Source organism: Dromiciops gliroides, chromosome 2 (genome assembly GCF_019393635.1).
Source record: "Dromiciops gliroides isolate mDroGli1 chromosome 2, mDroGli1.pri, whole genome shotgun sequence".
Taxonomy (NCBI): domain Eukaryota; kingdom Metazoa; phylum Chordata; class Mammalia; order Microbiotheria; family Microbiotheriidae; genus Dromiciops; species Dromiciops gliroides.
Window position 1 is genome coordinate 327,226,766 of NC_057862.1, and position 14,215 is coordinate 327,240,980.

The 14,215-nt window shown below is 38.5% G+C and overlaps 1 protein-coding gene across 3 annotated transcripts in view; it reads right to left on the bottom strand.

The window, feature by feature from the left end:
• The window catches only part of LOC122742918 (T-cell immunoglobulin and mucin domain-containing protein 4-like), a 37,529-nt gene that overhangs the window by 11,938 nt on the left and 11,376 nt on the right, over window positions 1–14,215 (bottom strand). For all 3 annotated transcript variants that reach the window (XM_043987509.1, XM_043987510.1, XM_043987508.1), the window contains exon 3: window positions 12,878–13,222. In XM_043987509.1, coding sequence (XP_043843444.1) covers window positions 12,878–13,222 — 345 coding nt within the window. The remainder of the gene's footprint in view (window positions 1–12,877; window positions 13,223–14,215) is intronic.

The following is a 14,215-nucleotide window of genomic DNA, read 5'->3' on the forward strand; positions in this document are numbered from 1 at the left end:
GAGCCATCACATTTGGACTCTAGAATTACAGTCCCTGAGTGTACTACATGAGGAAGCAGAAATGGTACTAATGAAAACAAAGATGTTAAATTGCTAGATATCAAAAATAAAAATGGCACAAAGGAGCCAAATCTGAATACACATATAGAGATGTGAGATCCTGCCAGAGATGATATGATGTTGAGGGATAAATTCTAATGATATCTGAAATAAGCAAGGGATACTAAAGTGTTGGGGGAAATTACAGCATCATTACGACGTTAAAAAAGCAAATCAAGAAAACAACAGTGACTGCTAACCTCTATATCTACTTTCTTATCTCTACAAAATCTTCATAAGAATAATTTTCACATGAAACAACATCCCTGAGAAATTTCAAAGGAGCCTGATTTTCATAAACGATATTCTTCACAGGCTAAATCTTTACTGTAACAAAACTGCATAAAAAGTACAGTGATTCACAAGATCTTACTGTGCCTATTTATTCATCATAAAGAAACACTTTTTGTTTTGGTTTGGTTTTTTTGTTTTTGCAGGGCTATGGGGGTTAAGTGACTTGCCCAGGGTCACACAGCTAGTAAGTGTTAAGTGTCTGAGGCTGGATTTGAACTCAGGTCCTCCTGAATCCAGGGCCAGTGCTTTATCCACTGCGCCACCTAGCTGCCCCTAAGAAACACTTTTTAAAAAAGAAAAAGAAACACTTGATTTGGTATAGTGAGGAACAACACAAAAGAGTCTTCTCCAACAAGTTGTCTGCCATCCACATGTTAAAGTTACACAAGGTTTTTTTTTGTTTTTTTAAAATATGGGGCAGCTAGGTGGCGCAGTGGATAGAGCACTGGCCCTGGAGTCAGGAGTACCTGAGTTCAAATCCAGCCTCAGACACTTAACACTTACTAGCTGTGTGACCCTGGGCAAGTCACTTAACCCCAACTGCCTCACTAAAAAAAATTAAATTTAATTTAAAAAGTATGACACCGCATATAACTTGGGTGATTCTCTAATTATGATATCAAGCAAGATATAGAACAGGGAAACTCATGCCCTCCATAGACATTTGCAGCTATCATGAGGGATGTTTAGCAGAGTGTAAATGGAAGAGAAATTCCCTATAAATTGTGAAGTCCTCCAGCTTCTATTTGCTAATGGCATGTTGGTGATCACACACACCCCCTCCCTCCACCACCCCAAATGAGAACAATAATCACTCAAAGGAATTCAGCCAAACTTTGCACACAGGGAAAACCAAGTGGATAAAGAAAATCACCATGAGCAAGACATTAAATAAATGGTACCTCACAAAAGACATTGCCTTTGAAATCAATTGCAGTCTATTTCATTCCAGCTATGGTTTCTAGTGAAAACAGGGATCTCTCAGCTGACTTTCTGTCTTCATTCTACTAATCTTTTACCTAGAAGAATCAATCCACTTGCAATATCAAGCCCTTTACAAAATTATTCATTGAAATATTATTTTTTTACATTTTATTTTTGCCTTTTAAAAAGTAGCCAAATGTAGTAGAAAAACAACAACAACGTGAGATTGGTGTCTAGGAGCCCTGTATTCTAGATCCAACTCTGCCTGCAGGATTCTGGGCAAGTCATTTCCTTTATCTGGGCCTTGTTTTCATCATCTGTAAAAATGAGGTGGTTAGATCGAATGGTCTCTAAGTTCTGCTCCAGTTCCCTGACTTTATCTCCACTTAAAATCAAATTGTTTAGCTCCCATCCATCTCCTTTTTCCAAAAGGGTTCTCTTCTGAAAAATCAAAAAGCACTAAAGTTACCTCCCCCCCAAAAATGATCTCTCCAACCTGATTTCTCTTAGTGATTCTTTTATTGTATTTTATTAATGCATTTTATTCTTGGTACTGGAATCACTTCCCAATAATCTGCCTCCTTCTCCCTCTCCTCCCCCCAAATCCCTAAATGATCCTTTTAAACCCAGGAAGTACTAATATATTTGACACTCTGAGCCCTAAAGTGCTGTCTAGCTTTACAAAAAGCCAGGGCACAAGAAGGAAAAGCAAATTTCCTGAAACTGTCCCTCAGAGACCCAGAAAAGGCTGTGGTAAGTATCTTCGGGGAAAAGATGGATGTTATTACAGGCAATGTTCATTTTATCCAATTTTGCTGAATTGATCAAGAAGTCTTTATCCTTCTGTTTATGTCCATTTAAATTGGAAATCAGTCTCCAGCTTGAATTAATGCCAATGACAGGATAATGATTCATTTGGGGACCTGAGTCAAAATCTTTTTGAAACTAATCAGACAATCTGTCCTCAGACAGGAAGTCCTGTATTCATGTCTGGACCACTTCATTCTATTTAGAAAATCATAGAGGTATGACGTCCTATTCTTCCCAGTATGGGTCTTTCCTCAGTACTAACAGAGGCCTTTAGGGAGCCATGAAGGGTCTACTTTGTAACTTCTACTATCATGCAAGAAATTATTTCCCAGTGCCCTGAAAGTCTGACCATAGCTTCTTAAATATCTGACTTATTGTTCAGAAGGGATTTGGAACAGTAAGAGAAATTGTTTCAGAAGGTATCTCTCCCCAAAATGATGAACATCCAAATAGGCACATAAGTCTCCTGGGGTGATTGTTGTTGTTGTTTGTCCTTCATTCTTGAAGAGGACAATGACATTGGGATGATGTAATGAAGTGCAGTGAACTGGATTTAAGTGAGGGAGGGCTGTGCAAGGTCACCAACCTCACTATCTCCTCCAGAGCTGCCTGGGTCCAATGGAAAGATATACATCAGGACAACTGGAGATGGCTCCAGATGTAGTGAGAGACCTTGGCCTTTTTAAGCTAAGGCCTTTCACCAGTCTCTGTCTGTCTAAGGCAACATCCTGAGCTGGTAAGAAACTTGGGAAGAATCTCTTACAAAGTTTTCTGGGGCCATAGAAAGGCATTGGCTCTAGATTTAGAAGACCCAGGTTCAAATTTTACCTCTGTCATTGGGGAGATTATGTGACACTGGGCAAATCACAACCTCCCTGGACCTCCATTTCCTCGTCTGTCAAATAAGGAAGTTGAACTAGATGCTTTCTGAGGTTACTTTCAGCTCTCAATCTACCACCCCATGATGTTTAAAGCCCCTTAAACTGTAAATGTATGAGTGTAACTATTGGAATGACGCCACCTGCTGGAGACTTACTGTAGAAAAGCTCCACCATGAGGTGAAGGTCTCTGAGGGCCGACCATGTTTTTTCTTTGGTGTCAGGAAGTGACAATTGCTTGTGGGAGGAGGAAGGTGGAGCCTGGCACTCTGACTCACGTTCTTTTCCTGAGGACTCTGGTGGAGAAGGGAGCTAGAAATGCACTTTCCCTTTAATAGATAGATGAATGTAGGCCTTTCTCTCTCTCTACCAAATTCTTATTCTCCTTAATAAATGCTTAAAAGTCTAACTCTTGATAAAGCTTATAATTTATTGGCGACCACTCATTAGATATTTTAGACAGTATAGCTAAAACTTTAGCCTTAACATGGACTTGGGATCTCAAGTGATAGTAAACAGGCAAAAGCAATGATCTCTTCCCAAGGACTGGTGAACAATGACATGCATGCCTACAGATAGTGCAAAAGCTCATTTTCAGAGACCTACAAAACATTGGCACATCCACACCTTCCTTCCATTTTCTCTAGTTACTGCTTGAATGCCCACATTCACACTTCCCCTCCCCACACTGCTCTCCAGAGTCAATATATTCAGCTTCCTGACAGAGAGAGAAGAAAGGGGATTTGGAACCTTGATACCATGGTCTAAACCAGAGGAGGCAAACACATTCCCAAGTGTGAACCAGATTCAAACATAATTGGGAAATATTTGACAAAATAAGTAAAAATGCAATAGAACAAAGATAATGCTAATATGTCATTTTTTGCATCAATATGCAGCTGTCAGGAATCCTTATGTTTGTGTTGTTTAGTGGTCCCATTTCTGAGTTTGATGCCACTGGTCTAGCCTCTGTCTATCACCAACTGTGGAACTTAAGCTGAATCACTACAACTCTCTGGGCCTCTATTTTACAGATGACCACCTTCTAATGTTCAAAGCTCACCCACCAACCCAGACCCTCATTTGTCTCTTCCAGTTTCATTTCTGGCCCTCAAGGATGATAGAAAATGCCTTACTCTTAGTGTTGTTGTTCACTCTCAGGCCTGACTGTTTGTGACCACATGTGGGGTTTTCTTGGCAAGATACTGGAGTGGTTAGCCACTTCCTTCTCCAACTCATTCAATAGATAAAGAAACTAAGGCAAATGTTCACACAGCCACTAAGTGTCTGAGGCTATATTTGAACTCATAAAAATGAGTCTGCCTGACTCTAGACCTGGCACTTAACCCACTGTACCATTTCATTGCCCATAATTTCTTACTCACAAAGACCAATTTTTTTCCTTTTTCTATTAACATTCAATCTACTGCCTCTAATCCAATACTTACTGATGGAGGATCCTCAAGGCCTCCATGGAAGAATATCCCTATATTCTCAGTATGAATGGGCCCTGGACATTCTGAAGGAACCAGCCATTTGTAAAATATAATGCTAGTACAAAAATTATTTAAGACTTCTGCCCAGTACAAAACTGACAGCAGAACAAAAAGGTCCCTCTTTGGTTTCCTGGAATTTTCATATTACTCTCATTCTTTCCACTCCTCACTTCCCAACCCCCTGTGACACATAACAGGTGCTTGCTAAATGTTGGCTGGATTGGTTGGACTAGAAAAAACAACAACACTAGGACTTGGAAACATTGGATGTGTCCCTCCCTATCTCCCCACCAAGCGGAGATGTACCATGTGGAAGGAGAATTCAGTTCAGTTTCTAGGCCTGGCTCTGTCTGTGTGGCCTTAGGTAAATTATCCAACCTCCCTCAATCTCAGTTTTTCTAACCTGGAAAAAATGGAGAGAGTATCTCTTGCCTTACATTGTAATGGCATTTGAAGGATCAAATGTGATAACAGATAGGATAGTACTTTGGCTTGTAGCAAGCATTCCACCAATGTCAAGGATGGCTACTATTACATCAGTTTGGCTAAGCTTCTTTATCACAGATAATACCTTAGCAGATTAGTGTCTCAGAAGTAAGGAACAGCATACATGGTACCCTTCCATCCTCAAGTCTATTTCTGTGAACTTTGTGGCATAAAAATCAGAGAAGCCAAAATACTCATTGGAAGGAAAGACATTTCTCTCTTTTTTCAAGAACCATCATCCTAGAGGGCTGGTAACAATGAGGTGCTATGGCTCAATTAGGGGGCAGTTCTAGAAATGTTTAAATTATTGGAATAAGTTCTAAGATAGGAGTCAGCTCTGGATTGAAATTCTGTGGCATTCCTTGCTTTTCTATGTTTCATTGTGTCCTTGTATAAAATAAGGAGAGATACGTAAATAGACCTATCCCTGTGGATGTTGAAGATGTAAAGAAATGATGGCAGCCTGACATATAGAAAGCTTGCTTTTAACAAAACCTCCACATACACAAAAGTATTTATACCAGTACCTCTGTGGTAGCAAAGAATTGGAAATTAAGGAGGTATATTCAATTAAGAAATGGAGTAACAAATTATGGTATATGAACAGAACACTATGGTGCCATAAGAATTCATGAAGGAAACAGTTTCAGAGAAACTTGGGAGGACTTTCGTGAGCTAATACAGAGCATAATGAGCAGAACTAGGAGAGAAAAAAAATAAAGTAACAATAACAACGTAAAGACAAACAATTTAAGAACCCTTATCAATTCAATGAAATAATTCCAGAGGACCCATGAAGAAATATGATACTTGGGGGCAGCTAGGTGGCACAGTGGATAGAGCACTGGCCCTGGAGTCAGGAGGACCTGAGTTCAAATACAGCCTCAAACACTTGACACTTACTAGCTGTGTGACCCTGGGCAAGTCACTTAACCCTCATTGCCCTGCAAAAAAAAAAAAAAAACACACAAAGAAAGGAAGAAATATGATACTCTACTCCTTAAAGAGAATTGATAAACTCAGGACACAGATAGAGGTGTGTGTGTATACACACACACACACACACACACACACACACACATATACATATACATATACATATACACATATTTTGACATGGCCAATGTAGTAATTTGTTTTGTTTGACTTTGTATATCTTTTACAAGGGTTTTCATTTTCCTTTTTTTCAAAGGGGGGAGATGGGAGAGATATAAAATTGATTTTTGTTCATTGAAAAAATTAAATATTGAAAAAACTTTATGCATGAATAAAGTGGATAGAAATAGCTAGTAGCAACCTGCCCCCATAGATGCTGAGGACATTAAAAATGATGGTGGCCGGGGCAGCTAGATGGTGCAGTAGATAGAGCACCAGCCCAGGAGTCAGGAGTACCTGAGTTTGAATTCCGACCTCAGACACTTAACACTTACTAGCTGTGTGACCCTGGGCAAGTCACTTAACCCCAATTTCCTCACTTAAAAAAAAGGGGGGCAGCTAGGTGGCACACTGGATAGAGCATCGGCCCTGGATTCAGGAGTACCTGAGTTCAAATCTGGCCTCAGACACTTGACACTTACTAGCTGTGTGACCCTGGGCAAGTCACTTAACCCTCATTGCCCCTCAAAAACAAACAAACAAACAAAAATGATGGTGGCCTAGCCTGTGGAGAGTAGGGGAGCGCATCAGACCTGAAGAAAAGGAAATTAGCACTGAAATTGGGCCAGTGAAATATTAATTCTCTGATATAATAGAAGGCTGGGAAAAACTTTAAGGTTCATCCTTGAGGAATCTGCCATCAAAGGGAAGAAATGAAAAAGTAAGTAATAAAAGAATGTACAGGGAAAATGGGTTAAAATTACCAAAGATCTCAAGAGGAAGAAAACTTGGTTAAAAACCTTAAGCACAAGCAGATAAGTCAACAAGGAAGATAGAACAGAAGTGAGGATGGTCTCCAAAATATCTAAATGAATCCAAACATCTTTGAAGAAATTTTTCAGGATGAAGGAAAATGAATGAATGCCTAACGAAGCAGAGGATCCTGTGGATTGCCAAAAAGAGCACAGAACCCCAGCAAGATGTTCCAGAATAATCCTATAGAAAAATAAGAATTATGAAAACAGAATTTATGGTTTGTACATCAGAAATTATTGGCAGAACAGAAAAACTAGAATTTACAATGGTGATTCTCTCCAAAGAAATGGAAGAGAAAACAACTATTTAAGAATATAAATACATAGAAATGAAGAAGACTGGTGGGGGTGGGGGTGGAGGAACAATAATGAATGTTTAAAAGAACATGTGATCTCTCTATGAGCCAAACATATTGATCTCAAAGTTGGGATATATAAATACAACTTAAGAATCATAGGTCACCCAGAACATGACAAGTCAAAAAATCTGAATACTATAATGCAAGAAATCATACAAGAAAACTATCCAGAATTTCTGAACACAGAAAACAATATGCCAATAAAAAGAATCCATAGGTCACCTCCAAAAATTATTTTTAAAGCAGCAAACTCAAGACACAATGCGACTAAATTGACCAATTCTTATAAGAAGAAACATTCTACAAGTAACTAGGAGAGAGATCTTCATATATAAAGGAAAGGAATTTTAAATAACATGAGATTATTCTGCACCCAGAAACCACAGAAGGGAATGGAATAATGTGTTCCAAAGAGCAAAGGAACTCAAGATACAGCCCAAGGGATATCCCCAGCAAACTTGACCCTAATCAATTAAAAACATTTTTCCACAAAAGAGTTGTATTTGAAGCATTCCCACCCATATATACATGCATGCATGCATGAGTGTATTTATTTATATTTGTATGTATATATTATTTGATCCAAAAATATCCCTAGAGAACATAAACATAAGAAAAATAAATACAGCTACTAAGAAGAGAGCAAATAACAAAACAAATCATCTCAGAAAAAAAAAATGAAGAAAAAAATTAAAACCCTTATAGAAGAAGATGCCAAAGAAGTTAAAAATAACCAAAACAACAAAGCAACAACATAGGAACTATTAAGAAGTTCCCTCTAAAAGTATACAAGGCGATAAAGATGAACAATGAACTTAAATAAAAGATGTATTGTTGAAGGAATAGGCCTAAAACATTGTGGATTTCCTACCCTTCCCACAGATGAAACAACTTGTAGGGTTTTTGTTTTGATTTTGATGGGACTAAACTTCAGAATAGGAAACTCTTTAAAAGAGGAGAGGGGAGGGGGCGGCTAGGGGGCGGCTAGGTGGCGCAGTGGATAAAACCTGGCCCTGGATTCAGGAGTACCTGAGTTCAAATCTAGCCTCAGACACTTGACACTTACTAGCTGTGTGACCCTGGGCAAGTCACTTAACCCCCATTGCCCCGCAAAAAAAAAAAAAAAAAAAAAAAAAAAAAAAAGAGGAGAGGGGAGGAATAAGGTAGAAGGGAGTGTGTGATATACCCTAATCAAGTCAAAGATAAACAATGAAATGAAAATAACTCCTCTAGTGTCTTAGGAGGAAATGTTGCTATGGGAGAATGGGTGGAGTGCCAAAGGGAAACATTGAAGGGTAGGGTAGAAGAATGGGGGAAATCTCAATTCAGTGGTGAGAGGAGGTTCCAGTAAAGAGAAGGGAGAGAATCCATAATGGGAGATGGGAACCTTATAATGGGTATAATTTGCAGGGATTTATTTCTTAGAAAGACAACTACCTCTGAGAGAGTTATGCTTCCATGGACAACATCTTGCTTCAAGAGGAGAATCAGAGCTCCTGATAAATGACATCCAGAAGAGTGAGAGAACATGGACCCATGTTTTCAACTGGATGTCCTATACATATCTGAAACTTAACATGTCTGAAACTGAACTCATTATCTTTAACCCCAAACCATCCCCTCTTACTTAATTATTCCCTATAATTTTCAAGGGCGTCAACATACTCCAGGTATTATAGTGTCCTCCCTTTCTTTCAGCCATCTATATTAAATGAGTTGCCAAGATCTGTTAATTTGACCTTTCCTCTGACACTGCTGCCACATGGTGCAGGCCCTCATCAACTCAAACATGTACCCATAACACAGCCTTCTAGAGTTTTGAATGGATTCAACTATTCTGGAGAGCAATTTGGAACCATACCCAAAAGGCTATAAAACTGTGCATACTCTTTTACCCACCAATACCACTACTAGGTCTATATCCCAAAGAGATCATTAAAAAGAGAAAAGAATCCACATGTTCAAAAATATATATAACTTCTCTTTTTGTGTTGGCAAGGAATCTGAAATTGAGGGGATGCCCATTAGTTAGGGAATAGCTAAACAAGTTGTAGTATATGAATGTAATGGAATAGTATTGTGTTGTAAGAAATGATGAGCACACATATTTCAGAAAAACCTAGAAAGATTTACATAAAGTGATGCTGAGTGAAATGAGCAGAATCAAGAGAACATTGTATACAGTAACAACACTGTGTAATGATCAACTGTGATAGACTTAGCTTTTCTCAGCAATGCAATGATCCAAGATGATGCCAAAAGACTCACGATGGGAAATGCTCTCCACATCCAGAAAAAGAATTGTGGAATCTGAATGCAGATTGAAGCATACTATTTTCACTTTTGTTGTTGGGTTTTTGTTGTTGTTGTTGTTTCTTCTTTCCTGTGTTTTTTCCCTTTTCTTTTGATTCTTCTCTCACAAAATGACTAATGTAGAAATATGTTTAACAAGGGCAGCTGGGTGGTGCAGTGGATAAAGCACCGGCCCTGGATTCAGGAAGACCTGAGTTCAAATCCAGCCTCAGACACTTGACACTTACTAGCTGTGTGACCCTGGGCAAGTCACTTAACCCCCATTACCCCACAAAAAAAAGAAAAGAAGAAAAGAAAAGAGAAACATGTCTAACATGATTGTACTGTATAACCTTATATCAGATTAGTTGCTGGCTTCGGGAGGGGGGAGGGACAGAGAAAAATTTGGAAATCAGTATCTTACAAAAATGAATGTTGGGGGGCAGCTAGGTGGGACAGTGGATAAAGCACTGGCCATGGATTCAGGAGGACCCGAGTTCAAATCCGGTCTCAGACACTTGACACTTACTAGCTGTGTTACACTGGGCAAGTCATTTAACCCTCATTGCCCTGTCCGCCCCCCCAAAAAAACCGAAACAAACAAAAAAACTGTTGAAAACTATCTTAACATGTAATTGGAAAAAATAAAATGCTATTTTTTAAACAAAAAAATTTAAAAATAACATAGCTCTCTAAATGAATTCCTCAAGTTTTTTTCCCTCCCTAATCCCTCCTCCATTCAGATGTCAAAAAAATTGATCTACCTAAAATGTAAATCTGACCATAGCATATCCTTCCCTACAATAAACTCCAGTGGCTTCCTATTTTTCCTGGGATCAAATGTAAAACACTCTCTTTGGCTTTTAAGGTCCTTCATAACCTGACAGCTTCCTACTTTTCTAATCATCTTACACTTTATTTTTTTTTATACACCTTCTATAATCCAATGATATTGTTCACTTTGCTGTTCTTTACATAAGACACCCATCTCCTGACTGATGTCTTGTTACTGTTTATCTGCCATACCTGTAATGTTCTCCCTCCTTGTCTCCACCTCCTGACTTCCCTAGATTCCTTCAGTTCTCAGCTAAAACCTCACCTTCTACAAGAAGACTTTCCTGGGGCCCTTCAATGCTAGTGCCTTTCCTTTGAAATTACCTCCAGTTTGCCATGTATACAGATCTTTATCACATAGTTGTTTCCCTCATTCCATGGTCCTTGAGCATAGAAACTATTTTTGCCTTTCTTTGCATCCCCAGAGCTTAGCACAGTGCCTAGCACCTTTTTATTGTTGTTTTGTTGTTTTTCAGTCATATCCAACTCTTTGTGACCCCATATGGGTTGGTGTTTGTTTTTTGGGTTTTTTTGGCAGAGATACTGTAGTAGTTTACTGGTTCCTTCTCCAACTCATGTTACAGATGAGGAAACCAAGGCAAAAGGGGTAAAATGACTTGCCAAGGGTGTTTCTGAAGCCAGATTTGAACTCAAGAGGACGAGTCTTCCTGACTCTGGGCTTGGCACTCTATCTACTTTACTACCTAGCTGCCGCTACCTTGCACATAGTAAGTGCTTAATAAATGCTTGGTAACTTATTGTTGACTTCCTTGGTGGTATTATCTACTGTCATCAACTGAATTTATCAACTTTATTCAGACAGTTCCCAAACACAGCTTTTTCTTTTCTATTCTGATCTCCATCCATATTTTCCAACTTTCTCTTCTACATGATAAGCTTCTATACTCTAGGAATGACAAAGAGAGCAGATATTGGTCTCACCCCTGGGGTGAGCTAGCTCTAAGTGCTCTAAGGTACTCTAAGCAATGAGTACTTTCTCTTTCTCCTCAGCCCTGTGATGCATTATATTCACAACCACCACCTGTGCTTATGTTCAAAGTGGAAACAGACAATGTGCACACAGTAGGCACTTTCTTTATAATTTAGAAAGCCAAAGTGGTTGCAATAAAATGCAGAGCAATGGCTATCCCTCTACAACAAGAAGCTAAAGAAAGAAAAACTAAAGAAAAAAAAGTTAAAGAAAAAAAAAGGTGCCCTTAGTCAAGCACACCTTTGGATATGGATGAAACTAGCTACCCATCAAGTGCTTTGGCAATAATTATTTAAGAACCATTTAGGGAAAAACAATTCACTGGGGAAATGAAGTAGTACAGTGGACAGAGTGAAAGGTCTGGAGTCAGGAAGACATGAACCCAAATCCTGCCTCAGACACTTACTAGCTGTGTGATGCTAATCAAGTCACTTAACCCTGTTTGCCTCAGTTTCCCCAGTTATAAAATGAACTGGAGGAGGAAATGACACACCATTCTGGTATCTTTAGCAAGAAAACTCCAAATGGGGTCACAGAGTCACACATGACTGAAAATGACTAAACAATAGCAATTCACTGATTCTGAAAAAGGGGGGAAAGAGTTTTTATAATGCTTCAGTCAAGGAATGGGTAAATAATGGAATCAGAAAAGAGATTAGGATTCTGTGACCATGGGATAACAAGGATTACAAAGGCATTACAACTACCCAATATTAGCAAGATATTTAATACGTAGCCTAAGAGATATCTTCAAGGATATTTATAATCAAAAAAGGAGGAAGCATCACAGAGCAGTGGTGGGTCATAAAGCAGTAGGTACATAGACCAAGGGCTACATATATATCTACAAGATATTAAAAGAACCCACGGATGGTCTCTAAAGAATTGGATACACCCTTATGTGACAAGAATTTCATAAGACAAGGTTTTGATTGGTGAAAAGTGAAAGAATGAAGGGAAGTATTCACACCGATAAGATCACAGATCCATTGACATAACTGAACATTTAAGTTGTCTAGTTACCTCTGAGACAGGTTGAAGCTTTAAAGAGACCCTTTTGTATTGTGACATGAGCATTTTTTTTCAGTGTTCTCAGACCAGCATACAAGACTAAAACATAATCATGGCTTTGAAATAAATTTTGCCAAAGCTACAGAACTTAAGAACTGAATACTCCAAAAGATGGTAGAGATGAAACTTATAATCAGTTCAAGAAGAGCAAAGATAACATTATGGATGATAGATATGTAACAGAATCTAGAGATATTGGGGAACATTCATACTTAGGCTTTTGAGATATATGCCATAGAGGAAAACCATCATATCGCATAAGCTATCTCTCAGTCTCTGATGTCAAAAACAACTTTGTCACCACAGACCATGGCACTGACACAATGTGGCATTTCTCAGATTCCTTCAAAAGAAATTCCTTCTGGAATCTGTTGCCAGAGTCCAAGTTCAACCTAAAAGGAAGAAAGGAAAATTTTCTGGTCATGTTGTATACCTGTAGTCATAGGGGCAACTTCTGTCAATGGTATAGTGGTCAGAGCTGAGCTTATTGCTTGATTATAAGTTGATTTCTCAGGAAAAGCTGCTGTTGTTGATTTTACAGTGACTGTAGTCAACTGGTGTGCCATTATAGTTGTTAGATTAGGAATTTCTGAAGTGATTACTTGGATACTGGTTGTGGATGTTGTGGTTGGACAAGTTGTAGTCAGCTGAGTAGTTATAGCTGGATGTGTCGTTGTAGTTGGATGAGTTGTTGTAGTTGGATGAGTTGTTGTAGTTGGATGAGTTGTTGTTGTAGTCTGATGAGTAGTTGTAGTCTGACGAGTAGTTGTGGTTGGAGCTGAAGTAACCAAATAAAAGATATATCTGACACCAAATACAATCCAAGAGAAATACAGATTCAAAAATAAGCACAAAGACAGAGAATATAGTCAGCTAAGAATGTCAAATTGTTAGTCCTAGAAGATTCCACTAGGCAAAACATTCAGATTTGGGTAAGCTGGCTATGATTTCATGCTACAAACCTAGGTATTATTTATTATGTGGGTTTTGCCTAACTCTAATAAGCCAAGAAGGGTCCACATGTTTTTAGTGAATGTGAAAATACATATATCAACTGCTGAGATCAGTAAGTGAATTCAAATTTTTGCAGGTTAGTGTAATAAATATTGATTGACCTATACACTTTACCCTACATATTGTAAGTTCATATTGTAACAATTGGAATGATGCCACCTGCTGGAGACTTACTGTAGGAAAGCTCCAATATGAGGAGAGGGCCTCTGAGGGCAGGACCATGCATCTTTTCTTTGGCGTCAGGAAGTGACGCTTGCTTGTGGGAGGAAGAAGGGAGATGGCTGGCGCATGGGCTCTCTCTCTTTGCTGAGGACTCTGGTGGAGAAGGCAGCTAGAAATGCATTCTCCCTTCAATAGATAGATGAATCTAGGTCTTTCCTTCTTTCTTCACCAAATTCTTATTCTCCTTAATAAATGCTTAAAAATCTAACTCTTGCTAAAACTTATAATTTATTGGCGACCACTCATTAGATATTTTAGACAGTATAGTTAGAATTTTAACCCTTACAATATATAAGTAACCTGCATGCATACTTAAAAAAAATAATCAATATTGCAAAAGATATGAAAGTGAGAAAAGATTTATCAGTTATAATTTTTTCTCAGGAAGATAAATTATGCCTATTTTGGAAGCATATTTAGGTTCAGAACAACTCTTTGCTTGTATATATTATTCAATCTTCATTTTCCACTACTTCCTAAGAAAACAATCTCCCACAGCAATGATTTTTTAAATCTGAGAATCTCCTTTCCAAAC